The sequence below is a fragment of the Bacillus rossius genome, chromosome 6 (assembly GCF_032445375.1).
Source record: "Bacillus rossius redtenbacheri isolate Brsri chromosome 6, Brsri_v3, whole genome shotgun sequence".
NCBI lineage: Eukaryota > Metazoa > Arthropoda > Insecta > Phasmatodea > Bacillidae > Bacillus > Bacillus rossius.
Window position 1 is genome coordinate 2,518,907 of NC_086334.1, and position 18,706 is coordinate 2,537,612.

At 45.9% G+C, this 18,706-nt stretch overlaps 1 protein-coding gene across 1 annotated transcript; it reads left to right on the top strand.

The window, feature by feature from the left end:
* LOC134533367 (cilia- and flagella-associated protein 65-like) lies at positions 1 to 18,617 on the top strand. Its single transcript, XM_063370886.1, has 16 exons — positions 1 to 64; positions 2,148 to 2,410; positions 3,351 to 3,600; positions 4,384 to 4,572; positions 5,049 to 5,217; positions 5,754 to 5,940; positions 6,473 to 6,642; positions 7,584 to 7,809; positions 8,386 to 8,795; positions 9,863 to 10,118; positions 10,500 to 10,703; positions 12,540 to 12,719; positions 13,397 to 13,656; positions 14,132 to 14,384; positions 15,991 to 16,217; positions 18,374 to 18,617. The coding sequence occupies exons 1-16, from the start codon at positions 1 to 3 to the stop codon at positions 18,615 to 18,617; spliced, it is 3,552 nt and encodes a 1,183-aa protein (XP_063226956.1).
* The last annotated feature ends 89 nt before the right edge of the window (positions 18,618 to 18,706 follow it).

An 18,706-nucleotide genomic window follows, 5' to 3' on the forward strand; every position in this document is an offset into this window, starting at 1 on the left:
ATGTTCGCTGTGTGCGGGTCGCGGGACTTCTTCATGGAGTTTGGAGTACTGGGAAGAAGCACTGGTTAGTAACTGCACTGCATCCCAATCAGGGGCGCAACAACAGGGGGGGGGGGGGGGGGGGCAAGGGTATTTTGCCCCCCCCCCCCCCCCCCCTTCTGAAACCTTGAAGTGGGGGCAAACCGGGGCAAAGCAAAGAGAGTGCTGTGTAATCAATTTTTAGATAATAAAACTGCTTAAATAGCACCATTTTCCATCTTTAAATACAAATTTTCTTGGGGGAGGACCCCCGGACCCCCCGCTTCAGTAGGGGGGATCGATTATTCTTTATAAAAAGGTATATTGCCCCCCCCCCCCCCCCCTTTGGAAATTTAGTTGTTGCGCCCCTGATCCCAATACTGGTGGCTTGTGTTGGAAATGTGTTTAGTTTAGTTTGTCTGACAACACTACTGCCCAAGTAACCCTAATAATTACTATAATAATTATAATAGTGTGGATGCTAAGAAAGGGAAAAATCCAAGTAAAATTAATTTTTTTTAACAGAGAATTATATGTAGAATGTAACACAAAAGATCAACCAATAAAGTACGTTCTGAACAATCTGAACAAACACTTCTGCATTTTTACTGTTTTCTTTCAGTCAGGAGGGACGTAAATATTAAACTATTTGTCTGCAGCGGTGTAAGACTATGACAATTCCCCTCTGTTGGTGGGGGATCCCACAATGGCTGCCTTCTGCCTCTCATGCAGCAATTTTTGGGTTTCCATGAGTGGTTGTGTTAGTAACTAATGCTGTGGTGGGAAAAACTACGCCAGGACTGTGGTTTATTGCTGCCATTTTCAAGTTGCATCCTTATGCTAGCTGAACGACTGAACTATTCTGAAATCTAAAAATAGCACACAAGGTGACTTTGAATTTCAGAGTTAATGCACAGTAATGAAAAAAAGAACTAGTTTAATTTCTCAAAATCTTAAAATTATGTAATGGCCTTTGTTAAAGACATGTGATTAAAAAATATAAATAAAAGTCCTTAAGCAAATCAATGATGCAAAACTAATCATTTCTTCAACTGGAGAATCAACACACCTCGAATGTTTTACTGTGAATAATATAAATTACCCCATGTCTCTTACTCTACATTTAAGTCACCTCATGAGTGGTCTTACTGTACGTGACTTATGCTTGCTCATCTCGGAAACATAACACTTCCAGGTGCAGATTCTCTACACTAATCATCAGTTTGAAGAAAAAAATGAGGGTTGCCTGTAAAGTCAGTTTACGGACGATAATTTTAGGTGATAACGTCATAAGAAAACATTTGATGAAAAATTGCATACTTTTTAATTTTCAAATATTATTTACAGTTTTTGCAAATTTAAATATAAATAATTTGTTTAAATATAATCACGAACAATTAGTTAAAAAGCCCCGCCTTAATTGGTTTGATATTACAGAAGATTTTCTCGCACGGTGGTTGCACGCTCGGCTCAGGCGGAGAACATGACAATTTTTCGTGCGTGCAGCCGGCGTTCATCGATTTATAAGTTGTTATCACGTCAATAATATGGTAAAAACATTGCTGTAAGATGAATTACCTGTAAAACACTAATCGAGATAATAAAACACATATTTAGCTTTCAGTCCACACACAAATTTGTGTCCATCAGCACCATATGAGGCAGAATGTCTTTTGAAATACATAAGGATAAGAGACTGGAGCCGGACCAGGTACATGCCAACATGTACTTAGGTTCACACCTCTAATTGACATCGAAACTCCCCCAGGCAATTGATCCCGTTAGGGCATAATCTTGGTTAGGAGAAGGATGGGTCTTTTACATGCCAGACACTGTTACCAGTGCCTGCCATGGATTCCAAGAATTGGGAAATAGATACGCCATTTCCAATCGCGGCATGTTACTGGAGAGCGCCCGGCTAGGTCGAGAGGTTGAGGAGACCCATCCCAACTTCGGCCCCACCGACCCACCCTCAGCTCCGCCGTTCACTCCCAGACCTCCTACAGAGCCGGCCCCCTCTGTGGGATCTGAGTAGCTACGACACGGAACCATACCTCTCACATCCCTGGGACCCCTCGGTCACCCAGTTACTCGTGGGTACATGCCGACGGTGGGCTGTGTCGCGGCAGGCTCGGCGGTGCGGCTGCTGGGTGCCGACAGACTGGTCCTGCTCAGCCGCGGGCCGCCGGCGTCCCGCCGGATCACGCTGGAGAACACGTCCGCGGTGACGGCCTGCTACCAGCTCGATGCGGGTGGGGAGCAGGGGGTGTTCTCCCTGGACAAGCCGGCCGGCCACATCCCGCCCGGGCAGCAGGAGAGCCTCACGCTGGGGTTCCGCCCCCCGGGCAGCGGCATCTTCAGCCGGAGACTCACTTGCCTGCTGCTGCACCAGGTAGCCTCCGTCCACACTGGCCGCTGGAGGGAGACATGTTGAACACTAGCATGTGATTGTGTACTCCGCTGAAAGATTTAAATAGACGGTGGTATGATATAACATTCCACTTAACGTACTATTTTCTTTAAATTAATGGCATTCACTAATAATGCTTAATAAATCCCAGGTTTAATGTAGAAAAACTATCAAATTTTCACATATTTTAAGTTCCAAAGATGAGTGAGCCACCCTTATCTTACACCTTCCTCACACCCTCTTATCTCTGCCACTACCTACTTGAAATATTTTTGTCGTTCAAGTCATCAGTGTGCAGACTGGTACAAGCTTATACGTACCTTGTCCTCCTCTGCTGTGCTAATATTATCATTCCCCCATTGGTAGCACATTGTTCGACTGTTTCGTACAGCCTTTGTATCGGTTTTATCCTCGACTGTTACTTGCGGTCCCCGTATGCAATAAGCTGCATGTGCTTTCCATCCGATTGGAAAGATTACTATCAACATCAACCTCAATTATTTTTGTAAATATAATAAAGTTAATGAATACAATGCTTATATGTAGTGTTTTAAAAAAGAAATTACAAAATTTTAGATTTGTATTTTGTTTGATTGCATATAAAAAGAATTTTGAATATTGTTGTTTTATTTATTTCACGGATTCAATTAAATTTTATTTCGCAATCAATGATTCAAAAACCACATTTATTTTGAATTGTCGTTCACCAATATAAAACCCCTTCAATGCAAGCAGAAAAAAATTGTTAATTAACTTCACAATGATTTATTTAATATACTATAAATGCTGCAGTATGTGTAGGTGTACCGGTATGAAGGCATATATAAATGTCGGAAAGTCTTCTATGGGTAGTAGCTGAATCCATCTCTGTTGAACAAACTGACCCTACAGGCTACAAGAGTGTTGTGTGGTAACATTTCAGTGCCCCATCAGCCTCGAGGTGGTCGGAGTGTGTGTGCTCTCGGAGAAGGCTTGTCTGAAGGGCGTGCTCTACGAGCGGTACTCGGAGCCGGAGCGCGGCGACGGCTGTGGGCTGTGCCCCCGGGACGGGGACCCGCCCCCGCTCAGGCTTGCCCCCGACTGCCTGCAGTTCGAGCCGGGCGACGGCGGGCCCCGCACAGTCACCGTCACCAACGTCATGCAGGAAGAGGTTGTCCTGGAGTGGGACAAAGGTGCTCTGAACCTCCGCTCTACAAAAAACAACCATAAAACCTCTTTTATAACTTTGACAACTTCAACTTCAAGAACTCCAACCTCATGAGGTGGGGAATAGCCAAGGAGAAGGAATCCAAAGATCCTTGTAAAGACTATTGGCCTCACTGCCAGAAACACCATTAAAATTAATCTTTTTGCTTCCCAACTGCCTCACAACGACAAATATAAAAACCTCTGCTTCCACAGTGATACAACTGTTCAACCACAATTCGGCCAATCACTCCATATTCCGACTATGCTTCAGAAATTGGGTAAGTAGAGGGGAGGGAACTCTTTGCCCCCCGGGCGGAAGCCCAATCGCAAGTGTATCAATCAATCAATCAATCAACTTAGGAGCATGCAAAATAGAACAAGATGTGTAACTGCAAAATTAGTCAAAAGTATAACATCTCAGTGTTGGAGGAAATATGTTAACGCCTTCCACTATATCTCTGGGACATTGCTAACATATGTGAAAGAAACACACTAATTTTGATGTACTTTATGTTTATCAATATACTGTTCACACAACTATATTGACTTGTACACAACCACATAAAATCAAGTATTACTCCTTGATATGTATTACACAATACAATTAGTCCACAGAGTTAGGCATCACCCGTAGATGTTGAATTTAGTAAAATTAAATTTAAAAAAAATTTTTCTTTTTGTTGCTTCATGTTTGAGTTATTCATTGGAATGGTTGGCACGACAGGACATGATTCCAGACTCGGCGGGCGTGTTCTCCGTGGCTCCAGCAAGGACGAGCATCTCGTCGCAGCACTCGGCGCAGTTCGAGGTGCGCTTCACTCCGCACGCCCCGTGCCTGCTGTACGGAGCGCAGCTGGGCGCCACGGCACGCTGGGGCGACACCAGGCGCTGCTTTGAGCGCGCTGTGGCAGACCGTCACCTGCACGTCCCGGTCCACGCGACCGTGTCCGCGATAGGCAGGTCTCCACCACTGCAACTCCTAGGTTCCCTTGTTCTGCCCGTCACGTAAATATGTCAGTGTTCGCCGTATTGTTTCAACTGTGATACTACGTAATAATGTGTGCAGTAGTATGATTATTGGCACTTAAAAAAATTGGTTTACAGCAAGAAGTTTTTTTATCCCAATTTTCACGGCCAAAAATATAGGTTTGACAGTTATGCGGGTGCGACAATTATGCGATAAAAGAGGGTATTTTCATCTAACATTTTGGAGACAATTTATTATTTATTTAATATCAGTAATACGAATTTAATGTTAATGTATAATCTTACCCGTTTAATCTCTATCGCCACTGGGAATATCCCTAGTTTCAAAAGAAGACTGAACCTTACTGTAGCTGTCTCCAAACTGTCAGCACAGCATGCATTGGAACAAAGTGGTGCACAAGGAAGGGTTGTTGGGAGGCTGAAGGGGGCTCGTTGCGTGTCGCAGGACACTCGTTTACCTCGGGGACAAGCACGTGGGCGCCCGGGTGCGAGGTCTGCCCCACGACCCTGGTGATGCCCCCCTGCCAGCCCCCGGGCCTCGTCTACAGCTCGCTGCTGCTGCGCCGGACCGGCCACCTGCCCGTCGCCTTCCGCTTCGTCCCTCCCGCAGACAGGCGAGTCCACTCGCAGTCGTGCGCTTTTGTCCGTTAGCCCGGCGGCGTTCGAACATGCCTCACGTGCTGAACCTAGGCCAGTACCTGCCCAACTAGCTTAGGCAACGTTAAATAACTTTAGAAACAGGGCTAAAACTATTGGTAGGTTATATATATAATCATTGTTTGATGGCTACATTCATTAAAACTTTTGTTTCTTACATTCAGTTAGATATCCAGATCCACCAAACAATATGAGAGCCTGGATACAAAAGAAAAATTCCACAAAACATAACTAAAACATAAAAAAATTTTCAATCAGATGGTGGGCTTTATGAAGAGTAGAGAGGATAATTGCAGCCTAAAGAAAGATTTTTCAGCGATAATTTTGAACATGTTAAATTAAAAAAAAAAAAGTTGTATTGAATTTGTTTTAATGTTGAATTGGAAGTATGTAGTCATTTAAAGTTCAAGTCCTGTTGTGTCTGGGTGGTCTGATGGTGTACCTACTGTCAGAGGGGGACGACAAGGGACGACGAGCATGTTGCTGGTTGCAGCGTGTTCTCGGTGAGACCGTCGCAGGGTCTGGTGCGGGGCAGCTTCCAGATCGTGGCGGTGCGCATGTGCCCCGAACTGCACGGGGAGGCCGTCTACTGCGAGGACTGGCGACTGCAGTTCAACCACTGCCCGCGACACGAGGTTATAGCCCCCACCTCGACACTAGTGGTCGCACTGCCGCACGAGGCGAGAGCTCTCTGCTGTTCTAGCCTCAGTGGTCACTAACACACGCACACACACACGTTTAAACATCATCTCGGATATTTACATTGATGAGTTCCTGCTGGTGCACTGTTAACAGTGCAAATATCTGCTCTGTGTGCGAGCACCTCGCATCATCACCATCATCAGAATCGCAGCATCATCTTGCTTGAGATAATAACTCAAAGAACTATCTAACTGGCATTTAGATCGCCATGCATACAGCTGCCCTCACTGGGATTCGAAACCCAATTCCCATGATTTCATTTAAGTAACTCAACCCTCAATCAATAAATTGCCCTCTGCATCGCACAGGTTTGAGCCCGGCCGTAACCGACTAACTACACAGTGAATCAGCATATGTACTTTATTAATAACTGTCATAATCTAATGCTCTCCGATTCACAAAAAATGGCTGGCTTCCCGCGGCCTGGAACTCTCGGCAGGCCAGCTGTGGCTGTCGGAGCAGGAGGCACACCCTGGCCGTGATGACACTGCCGCAGTGTCGTCGCCACAGGTAGCTGCAGGAGACGCTGTGTCGCAGGTCACCGTCCACCTGCAGGGCTCCAGCGAGTACCCCAGGGTCGCGGTGGGCGAGGGCAACGCAGTGCCGCTCCCCACCACCTTCCCCGGCTGCGAGCGAGCCTTCTGCGTGCCGGTCAAGAACGTCTCGAGGCACTGTCTCAGGTGCCCTTGCCAACACGACGGGCAGGATGAAGCAGGAGCGCGGTTGCTAGTGGACTACGCCCTGTGTCATTTCTCCCTCATTCCCCTAACATGACCCATCATCATCTGCTTATCAACTTAGTACCAAAAATATTCCCAAAACCTTTGTTTGAAAAACAACAGAGCTACTTTCAGAACACATATTTTCTAGTTGACTTAGACTAGTATCACAATATATTTTTTTAGAGAATAATTTTCTGAAAGAAATTTTTTTTGAAGAGGGAAAAGTATCCCTTCATGCGGCTTGTGCAGTTTGAAGCCATTTATGTAGCCAGGTAGTATAGCTACATTATCAATAACGGTGTTTTCATCTGGTTATAAGTGCCCATGTGTGTAGGGAAATGGCTGATTTCCAAATTTTGCCATGAACAAATGATAATTCAAGAATAAACTATTAATTAAGTGTACTAATGTGCACTACTAACGAAGAAGTCCCCATAAGCCTCAAGCCTAAGGTGGGACGGGTGAGGGGACTGTATTTCCACTAAGAACAAACAACTGAATGGCTAGCATCAACGCAGTAGCATGCGGACATCCTGAGTGTCTTGTACAGGTACAAGTAGTACAAGACGATTACCAGCATTATACTAACCACATAATAATAACTGAAGAATGACACCAAATGAGTTTAGTTCTCTTTGTCTTGAAAAAAAAAAACTTACCTAAACTGTAATAAACCCTCTAAAATAATAACTTCAAACCAAATTACACCAGTATAAAAAAAACACAAAAAAACTTATTACTACATCTGACAGTTGTCATGTGTATACAGCTGCTGAAATACTCTTAACAGTTGATGGTACGCGCTCAGTAAACGTCTTGGTTTTGTCATCTACGTACCTACCACTCGTAGCCCTGTGACATATCAACATAGTGTTACTGCTGTGTTGCGTTGCCCCCAGGTACACGTACGAACTGCTTGGCGGTGACGGCTGGCTGCAGTTTGACGGCACGGAGGGGGAGCTGGCCGTGAACGAGGTCAGGCGGCACACTTGGACGTTCACGCCACCGGGGCACGGGTCCTTTGCTCCCAGCGTGAGGTTCACCGTGCACGCACTACGCTGTGACGGCCCACCCACCGTGGTCACGGTCTCGTGCTATGGAGAAAGCCACAGCGCTCAGCTGACCGTGAGTACACAATCACTTTCTAGGTCCAGACATACCGTACTACAGACTGCCGAAACATTTTCTGAAATCAAAAATACGTATCATTTGTAGAAACAGTATCTGATATTTATTGAAAATTATTTTGAGTTTCAAAATGGAACAGTTGGTCTTTTTATGTTAGAAATTTTTTTTAAATAAACAATAGAGCTTATAAATGTTCACAAAATATTGTTTTAAAAGTAGAATATCTCAAATTAAAAAAAAAAAAAGTCAAGTGACCATGAAGAAATGTGAAGAAAATGTCAAAAAAGCATTAAATGAAGAATTCTGTAATTTGTAGCACAGTTATCATCATTGTCGTAATCATCTTGGCAGTACCTGCGACTCAGATTTTTCTCTTCTTCTTTCGTAAGTATTCCTTAATTGTATCTACTTTCATTCTCTTAGCATGACCAAACCAGTATTAACTATGTTATTACAGAACTTTAAATCATAGTTTTGTTTGTTTCTCATCTTGACCCTTCTCCTGTTAACCCTCCTCTTCCTCAGAAACGTCACAGTTTGCACCGACTATAAAGTAAACTCACAACTGCACAGGCGTCGCCCGGCGCTCTCGACTTCGGGGAGCTGCCGTGGGGGGAGACGGCGGAGCAGTGGTTCAGCGTGGCCAACCCGGGCCCCGGCCCCCTGTGCTACCGGCTGTCGTGCCGCCCGCCGGCCAGCGACGCGGAGCTGCTGCCCCCGAGGGGCGTGCTCCACCCGGGCGAGGCCGGGCAGGTGTCGGTGCGACTCACCCCGGGCCACGACGGGCCGCGCTGCCTCGAGGTCCTGTACGAGGTCCGCAGAAGCCCCGACGGGGACGAGGTGGTCCCTGGCGCCGGGGGCGGGCTCGTGCGCGTGCGGTACGACTGCATCGTCCCCCAGCTGCGCGTCGTGGACCTCAACGTGAGCGGCCAGGGCGCTCTCCTGACCAGGCTCGCCTTCTGGAGGACCATGCAGATAAACACGTGAGTCATGAGTCGTGAGTCGTGAGTCGTGAGTCATGAGTCTCCACACAGACAACTAGATTACTGTGGGCTTTCTATGAGTATCTTTTAGATCGATAACTGTTGGTTTTGTTGAAGCTTGAACTTGACAATCTCAGAGGAAGCCAAGCTACTCTATTTTACCACAGAGTCAAAGCATAAATGTTCTGCATGTGAAGAGTCCTCCTGAGGTTTATCACTAGCATTATGTTCAGCTGTTTTAAGGCATTGCTGGACTTAACAAATTTGTTGATATAATTCTTGCATTGTCCTTTTTGTAAGAAGTTTATTCGCCGTAGAGAAACTACATTACCTGTTTATTTTGTTGCAATTTTTGTAACCTTACATTTGCTATAAAGTACCTATTTTACCAGGAATGTTTTCGTGATGTTATGGTTACGCCTGTGTGAATAACAGTATTTTAGGATTCATGCTGTATGTGACCAGATGTTTTCCACGAGATCTATACAAGTTTTTTCTCTTCGCCGCCCCGTTCTGAACGAAACTAATCACAGAGCAGGCATGTTGTGTTTCTACCCTATGCTGATCTGAAAACTGTCAGCTTAAATACCTGAGTAGTGTTTAAATATTTAGGAAATATATATATATATATCCTTATCAGTATGCTGCTGTCAGTTCTGATGTACTTTTAACAACCTGTCGTATTCTCTTCCAAAATACTTTAGCTGATAACGTGGGTGTTAACATTGGTTCCAAATTGCTGTGTTAAATCCCGCTTTACTATATTAATCTTCTCAAAATTTACATGGCCAAGTGTAGAAAAAAAACTCCACATAAATAACCCTAAAACATTACATAGATCCTGTGGAAATTTTGTCCCTGACAGATGAGAAAATCTTCTGTGATCCCGACATTTTTCCAACTTTTGAGATCCCAAACAACTGTACTCGTAAATGACTAAATAATCATTTTTTTTAGAAGTATTAGTACTTGAAATTGAATCGAATATGAATAATAAACTACCCGTTTTGATATTCGAATATTCGCACAGGCCTGGTTATGGTAGATTGAGAGAGGCTCGGGTGCAGGTGGAACGAGGCGCTGGAGCGGCTGCGGCCGGGGGAGGTGCGGGAGGCGCCCCTGGGACTGCCCCAGTTCCCGGCCGGGCCCCGCCTCGTGCAGGTGTCCCTGCTGCTGCGGGGGTGCTCCGTGCTGCCCGTGCGCTGGTCGCTGCGCCGACTCCCGCGCTGCGCCTGCCGGCCGGAGGAGCTGCCCCGCGCCCGGGAGCCCGCCTGCCCCCACCGCGACCTGCTGGCCTTCGCCCCCGCCTGCGGCACCCTGCAGGTGCGTCACTACACCTCGCTCCAGGGCTGTCTTGGCGACCTGATGTACGTAGTTGGCAATTCACGATGCAGTGTTTAAATTAGGCTATACAAGTTTTATTTAGCTAAAGTTGTGAAAAAGATTTTTTCTAAGTATTTCTCTTGTGTGAAATGTTATTATTTACTGGGGAGAGCATGTGCTCTTCAACAAATTTATATAGACACACACACATACATATATATGATTTATACTGTTATTTGTTTAATTATAGGTGCATCCGCAAGAAATTGCAAAGCTGTCGTGTAACTAAAATTCATAAGACCCAACGTAGGTCATCTGATAGATGCGCTGATGACAGAGCGACACTAGGATCCGCGGTGGTGTCGGGTGCGGTGGTCGCAGGGAGGGCAGGAGCAGGTGCTGAGGCTGACGGCGAGCTACGAGCTGCAGGGCTGCCATCCGCTCAGCCTCTCCCTGCTGCTGAGCTGCGACCGGGAGCTGCGGCTCGGGGCAGAGCTGGAGGCCCACGGTCCCCGCCGGCTGTCCCTGGCGCCCGACCACCTGCACCTGGGCGTCTTCCTGGCCGACCCCCGCCCGGCCGCCCAGGTGACACCCCGCACGCACACACCTGCGTCTTCTACTGTCGCTGCTCTGTCACACATTATACTAGCGACCCGCCCCAGCTTCGCACCCGTGCGAATATACTGCAGAATGTCTTTATGTACAACGTTCGCAGCTTCTTTGTCATTAGACAATACGAGCACGTTTCTTTAGAGGTTACTCTTGAAAGAGCGACATATAATTGGCCATGTGAAAAACACTCAACGCTCAAATCTAAGCCTGCAACATTGAAAGTTTGACCCTGTGATTTATTAATGGTCATTGCAAAAGATATCTTTACCGGAATTTGTAGGAGTTTAAATTGGAACGGTAAATCCGATGGTATCAGAGGAATTCGGGGAATCAATACATCTTCTCCGGTACCACATTATTTCTCGTAAAATGTAAAGGATAAAAAATGGTAATTGTGGGTTATCCCTAAGAGATAGACATATACCATCGCGGACTTTTTTGTAGACCTTTTTAAGGTGTACAATACTGTAGTACATTATTTTGATCTATCTCGGGTTCAGCCAGCATTTGCAATGTAAGCGCAAAAAATGTGTTTATTTATGACATCACATTAGAAACCTCTAAAATTATCAGTGTTTCTCTACTATATTATGAATGTACATATAAACATACATATAAACTTTCCTCTTGAATCACTCTATTAAAAACATAGTTTTAAAGATCTAAGCATACATAGGGACAGACAGACAGCGGGAAGCGACTTTGTTTTATACTATGTAGTGATATACACACACACGAACTTCTTATATAAATAATTGTATTACCAAATATATTAATAAGTGTTGCTGCTGGTGGTTTTTCATGTATGTGTGACTTATTCCTGTTTAAGTATTGTGTTGGTATATTAGTAATTCTCATTTTTATTTTTGTTCGTCATGTGGTCCCTAAGTGTGTACGGTGCCTGCTAGTTATGCTGCGACTACCTGCAGGCGGTGCCTGCCTGCGTGGATTGTTCTCGCCTCTTCGCAGTCACTGCATCTCTTGTGTCTTTGTGTTTGTTCTATGTTCGTGCCCTCCGTTATAGTTCCTCAAGTGTTGATGGACATGTCACAAACATAAATTTAAAAAAATTAAAAAAAAAAAAAATCCCTCTTGGATTGCATCCTAGGGCAACCTCTGGAGTTGGAACAGTACCGATAATTTTAATACTTAATGTTAATACTCAACACTGTTAACACCTAGATACCATCGATACGTTTGATAATCAATACCTTTAGTAAAAACTAATATAGATGTTTAGGCATTCAATATTAAATAAACAATTTTCGATGTTCCTGAAAAAATTATTAAATCAATTATGTGCTTAAGCAAACATAATATAAATTAAGTTACAGATTTTTTTAACCAATATTACACTAAATAGTAGTGTTAAAAGTTTCACATGTTTACTAATTTAACTGAAGGAAAAAATAAGCCTCGGATATTGTTTGCTTCAAGTCTACTTATTTTTTTGTAGACAAGTCCAGCGGCAATGGACAATGATCCAGTCTCAACTCTCAACCGGACCTGGTAGAACCCTCAGGACTTCTAGCTAGTGGTGTAGGCGAGGAATCATATACTGATTCTTCCAGCCTAACTTAAGCATCAGACGTTCAGATGGCTACTGATTGTTCTAGATAATAGTGACTCGACTATCGAGTTATAAAAAGGAATTCGACGTCCCACCTTTGAAATATGTACGCGAATGCAACTTCAAGCTATTCAATGCATTGTTACGAGTAGGAAGAAGGTACTGAAGCGACGCGTCGCAAAGAGGCAGACGGAGGTGACCAGAGAGGAGACGGTACGAGCCGAGGGCGGGTGTTGCAGTGCGTGTGGGCCTACAACCACACGGGGCATGCGCTGGACTACGCGGTGGATGAATCGCGGCTGGACGAGCGCTCGGGCAGCGCGGTGGTGCGGTGCCTGAACCCGCGCGGCACGGTGCCGCCGAACAGCGCACTGCCCCTGCTCTTCCACGTCCGGCCAATCACGCTGCAGCCTCTGCAGGTGCCCGACCCAGCCTTCCTCCACCCTTCCTCCCTTCCTTCCGCCAGCCTGCCGAGAGTGCCTTTCCAACAGCTACAGGATTCAAGTACAAGGGAAGGAAACGAGCCACAGAGGGTTGATGAAGGAATTTGGAAAGAGGAAGTCAGAAAGACATGAAAGACGAGGTCAAATATCACAAAGATATTTAATTTAAATTTAAGTTTCATCACAGCAGTAGAGATTCTAAAATAACTTTTATTAACACAATGCTTTGTTTTGGGACCACAATTACAAATTAACACTCCGCAATATGTTTTAAAAGCAAAAAAAAAAAAAAAAAAAGGCCTTACTATCTTTAATATTTTTTTGCTTCTCAGATCAATTATTTCACGGAAGTACACCCGCCTAACACGTGCCCTGCCGGACTCACCACCGAGGTCCTGGTTCACCGAACATATCAGACCGCACGAGAAGGCACTCTTTATCCAAGTCTGGTCTCCCTCTGCTCATCTGCCAACACAGATGTTTAGTTGCCCCCTCGTGCCAGAGGCCGACTTGCTGGATGTGCATGTGTCTTGGAGGTGGGAGATTCTTCAATCACCAGTGGTCTCAGAGCTGAAAATAGCTCAGTATAACAGCAGCAGTGCAACAGTCCCCAGGAGAGGAAACACAAGTCCGGCACTCGGCGTGCGTTCCAGGCGAGCGTGGTGCTGGAGGCGGGCGGGGAGCGGCTGGTGCTGGAACTGTCCAGCGAGGGCACGCTCCAGTTCAGCCTCCACCTGCCGTACATGAAGTCTCGCCTGCCCGAGGCGTGCCGCTTGCCCCTGGAGGAAGTCCCGGTGGCCCCCTCGCTGGACCACCTCGTCTTCGGGCCCGTGACCACCCACACGAGCGCCCAGCGCGTCTTCTTCCTCTGCAACCGCTCCGCTGCCACCGTGTTCGGCTACCGCTGGCTCCCGTGAGTCTGGGACCTCGGGAACCATTGGTTCCCCTTCTTTCAGGATGGACAAGATGCCTTTTTAGTTAGATTTTGAATCTGTTCATCAAATACATTATTTCAGTGGAATGGCAAGTTTTCAAACAGACACACTAAAGGAGTCAAGACACTCAACTCTACTGTCTGTTGTCTGCTTCTTGCACTGAAACTCACAGCTCGGCTGGCATCGCGTGTTCCGATTGTACCCGAAGCTAAGCTTCCCTTGCGCTGACAATAAATGTACGTGTCAAGTTAATTAACCTGTTGTCAAAGACTGGCGTGGTTCAAATTTTTTGGTTAAAACCTAATATAGGAAAAAAAATAAAATAAAAATATGTGCAGGTTTTATAAAAATAAATATGGTTATTACTTATTAGTATTACTTTTTACATGTTATGTTAACTTTAATCGGAGGTGTTTAATAAGCTGGATGTGTGACTGCAAGTGAAACCGGCAGGGCGACGGTGGCCGGCGTGGTGGAGGGGGCGGTGGTCCCGGGCCAGGGGCTGCTCCGGCCCGGGGACAAGCAGGCCTGCCAACTGACGCTGACCACGCGGGGCACCGCGGCACTGCTCACCCTCGGCCTGAGCTGCGAGCTGCTGGACCTGGACGAGCGTCGGCGGCGCAGCAGAGCCGAGCGTCTGCAGCGGGAGACGGCCGCCCGGTGCCGGGGGGAGTTCACCATCTGCGAGGACGGCGTCTCCTACCCGGTGCGCCCCGCCCTCCAGTCCTGCCATTCATTACGATACTTGTCCATTCTGCCAATATGGACATGTTTCAGTCAACTCTGAATATTGCTATGGTTCAAACGTCTCTGCGCTGTTAAATAAAAGTAAAGTTTTTGTACATACGTCCTCGTTTACTAGAACAGTTACATTTGAAAATATTACTTTTTTTGTGTTGGTAATTTGATCAACAAAGTTTGCATACGTTTGAAACTTAATTTGCTTCTGTTTTATGAATAAGATATTTTAATAACATCTGTTCCGCGAAACATTCCTCATACCTATTATAAAATTTAATAATTCCCACCAAAATATCAATTCACCAAAAGATTTTCATTCGGAAAATACAAGTTTGAGTGCCCCGTAGTTTCGCTAGCAATTAACTGGCAAAAATCAGTGTGTCATCGCTGAAGGAAAGGGCAATTTTGGACTTATTTTCCCAAAATATAGGCTTTATTTCACAATTTTACGTAAGATAGGCCTGTATATTTGTAAGACGTGCGATACAAAATATAAACTTCTTTGTGATTAATATCAGTTTTTCTTTGTTTCATATGTATTTTTGCTATGACACTGGTAGAAATTTTTCCGTCAATTATCAGTTATCCGAACACCCCCAGCTTTGAATTGTTTCGGATAATAGATGCTCCACTGTAAAAGGTATTGGCATTGGCGTAGCTGTGTTCATAAAGTTGGGGGGGACAAATAATGATTTTGATGTCATGTAAACCCATTCCCCTCTTACTAAGACGGGGAGTCCGGAGGTCCTCGACCGGAAAATTTTGATTTTAAAGGCCAAAATAGCGCTTTTTAAGCAGTTTTTGTATCTAACCATTGGATACATCGATGTTAAAATTATTATTGTTTCCTTAAGATAAAATTTGATGAGTGAAGAAATTACAAATAAAGTTGGGCAGAATAATAATATGAAATAAAAATATCACGGTCTAGAAAGTTGGGGGGGGGGGGGGGGGGACAGTCCCCTCCACCCAAAAAGTTCAGGGGGACACGTCCCCCGTCCCCCCCGGTTCCTACGCCCCTGGGTATTGGTGTAATTTCATGGACAGTTTTGTTAACTCAAAAACAAGTTAATTTCTATAGTTGTGTTGTAACTTGTAAGTTAAGGCTTCTTGGCAAAGGATAGAGCTTGATGTCATGCAATTAAGGGAAGAGAAGCCTTAGGTGATGGTGACTTCTCTTGTGTACTAACCTGATGGCTCACACAGTCATGTGAGTGATACGGTGATACTGAGGAAGGATGGAATATAGTGAGAGGTGCTTGCTGGGCTGTCGAGAAGGGGAGGGTGGTGGGTTTGTGGGGGATAAAATCCTCGGAGCCAGGGGACCCCGGTTGAGTTAAGAAATAATAATTATTATGCTTGTGTTTCCCCTGATAGTATGACGAAAATTACAATTAAATTGCTAATAAATTCATTGGGGAACCCCTACTAGCTATGCAATTTTTCCAGATCATGTTTACAGTTATGGCCACGGTAACTTCTAGTCTGTAGTTTTTTTTTACTGTAGGTTTAAAAGGATGCCTGACAGTTATTAGGCCCTTCAACCCTCTTGACGGCCAGTGAGCTTGCAGGAGGTGCGAGTGGAAGAGAGCCGCCCGCCGCCCGTCCTGCACACGGCGGTGAGCGTCACCGTGCACATCTGCGACCCGAGGGACGTGGACGCCAAGATCCCGCTCCAGCAGCAGCTGCGGCTGGCCCCGTCCCCCGCCGTCTCGGTGTCCGCGGCGCCGCCCTCGCCGCCGTGCCTGTCCGCGGCCGAGCGCACGGCCGTCACCGCGAGCCTGGAGACCATCCTGTGGTAACGCCCGTCGTCTCGCCGAGCCACGCAGCACCGTGGTCTCCCAGAACAACCCCTAGCTAATTCTAGGATGGCTCCTTTCCTGCAGACCACAGCAGATTCCTTTCGTATTTTCCGCAATATTAATGAACGTGTCTGTCTCCAATTACCTTGTTGATTAAACATACTTACCTAATTGTTTTTCTGAAGCAGAACCTATCAGAAGCAATCAGCACCAATCTCTCAACCAAAGTAATCTGGATTGGATCTATAGCCAATCCTACATTATTGCAAATTTTGAAAATATGTTATCTGTTGCATTTCAAATATATATTTAATTATTTTTTTATTAATTGTTTGTAGCACCACTGACGTGGTGATAAGAGCTGGACACGTGACTAGCCAGTCAGGGAAACAGGGAACAGTATCACCCACTGCCAATAGTTAGGAACCACTCCAGCATTTGTATGGATTCGTTACGGGAAGCCATGGCAAACAGAAATCAAGTACATACTTCCAAATGCAAGCTCATATTTTCATGTTTGCACCACATCACTTGGTGGTGGAAGTTAGTTGTACATGGACTATAGGTTTGCTTGGATTACACCCTTTTCTGCCATGTATGCAATACTTACATTGCTCCATGCAGGCCGCAGTCAGTCTGCTCTTAAGGGTCATGTCTTAGGATGCAGGGAAATTCATTCATTATGTTGCAAGCACGAAAAATTAAGCATGAGTTTGCAGGAGCATATTTATGAGGGTTGGAACTTTAATAGTGGCAACACTGTGGTAGAGACACCTTGCAACGAAACCAAATAATTTTGTTTATACGACACGTTAGTTACATACCTACCTTACCTCAGAGCAAATGGACTCTCCCTTCCCAGATCTCGCTCATGCGCAGTGACGAGAAGTACAGAGCCTCATGTTAGCTGGTGGTCGAATGTAGCGTTGTCACAATGTTTTTGAAACAGGAACAACGGAGTTGGGAAGAAGTGTATGCTCTTGCCGCGTTATTGGACAGTGATTGATGCCATACGATTCATGAGCTGGCCCGAGAGACAGGACTAGCGCACAACTGTGCTTCACTTCTGGGCATGAGAAAACTTACATCTCGATGGGTTCCACATGATTTGACGGAAATGCAGAAATGGTTACGACACAACGCTGCTCGTAACCACTTGGAGCGCTACAAGCACGAAGGAGAGGCTTTTTTATGCCGAATCATTATACTTGAACAAGCATGCCACTACTGAAACACCACTCGAACGAATGACATCATTATGGGTCACCCTGAAGATCGAAAGTTTGTCAGAACCCCAGCAATGTGAAGGTTATGGCGATTCTCGTATACGACAATGATGGTGTTACCCTAACACATACCGTTCCCCCCCAGAAGACAGTCAATGCACAGTATTACTGTTCATTTTTGGAACACAACCTGCAAGCAGCTTTGAGAAAGAAGCAGAGACACTTTCTGCAGAACCTACTCATCATTTTGCAGGACAATGCTCTACCACATGCACGCTGGCTGTGGCTAATTTGTTCAATCGAAGGGGCTGGGAAGTGCTGTACCATCCACCATACTCCCCAGAATAAGCCCTTGTGGTTTTAACTTGTTCCCTAAGACGAAGGAACCACTTTGTGGCATTCACTTCACAACTTGTCCAGAGATTATTCAAGCAGTAGAGAGCTCCATTCGAACTATCAACGCAACAGGCGCTGCTAAAATTATCCTACGACTTCCACATCGCTGGCAACAGGTTGTACACAATGCTGGCGACTACACCGAAGGACAGTAAAACTTGGTAACATCTACTATGTCGAGAAAATTTTGAAAAATACGTGTTCAATATTGCTGATTTAGGCTATCTAAAAATACTGTTTAATTAAACATTTATGCTTGTGTCATTGAATTTATTTTAATATCATACTAAATATTTATTTGTTTCATTTTATGAATTTAATATAAAAAAATATTTTTAGCCCTAGGGGGGGGGGGGTGGGGGGTTCTGGTCTCGCTCGTCCCCCCCCCCCCCCCAGGCACGCCCCTGTAATATACATAGTTATATTTGGGGGTGAGGGAATATATCAACCCTGTGGGTTGCCCCATGCACTCTCATATTGTTGGGTTGGCCTGACTGGCGTGAGGGAGAGAGCCGTGCCGTGCCGCGCAGGGAGCTGGTGCACTGCGACCGGTGGCGCTGGCAGCTGCGCGAGCTGGCGCGGCACGCCAGCACGGACTCCTACGGCAGCTACGTGGTGGACGAGGAAGACGCAGCCCGGCTGGCGGAAGAGAGCCGCGTCGCTCCCTCCGGCTGGCTGGTGACGCGCACTCTTCGCGACGTGCTCCGCGACGTTCTGCAGGACGAGCTCCTCCGGCCGAGCGTCGACACTCCGACACAGGTGGGGACCCGGTAGCACTGGTGCGCTCGGCGACACGCTCACACTCACCTCGTTCCACTCACCGTCAATGAGCATCAGAGCATCAACGTCATGAGATTATAATA

Excerpts from the sequence above, each read along its gene's own strand:
- LOC134533367 (XM_063370886.1), top strand. The coding sequence starts at position 1 with ATGTTCGCTGTGTGCGGGTCGCGGGACTTCTTCATGGAGTTTGGAGTA. Across the intron at positions 65-2,147 it reads AGTACTGGGAAGAAGCACTG|GCTCGGCGGTGCGGCTGCTG; the intron begins GTTAGTAACTGC and ends GTGTCGCGGCAG. Across the intron at positions 8,796-9,862 it reads AGGACCATGCAGATAAACAC|GTGGAACGAGGCGCTGGAGC; the intron begins GTGAGTCATGAG and ends GCTCGGGTGCAG.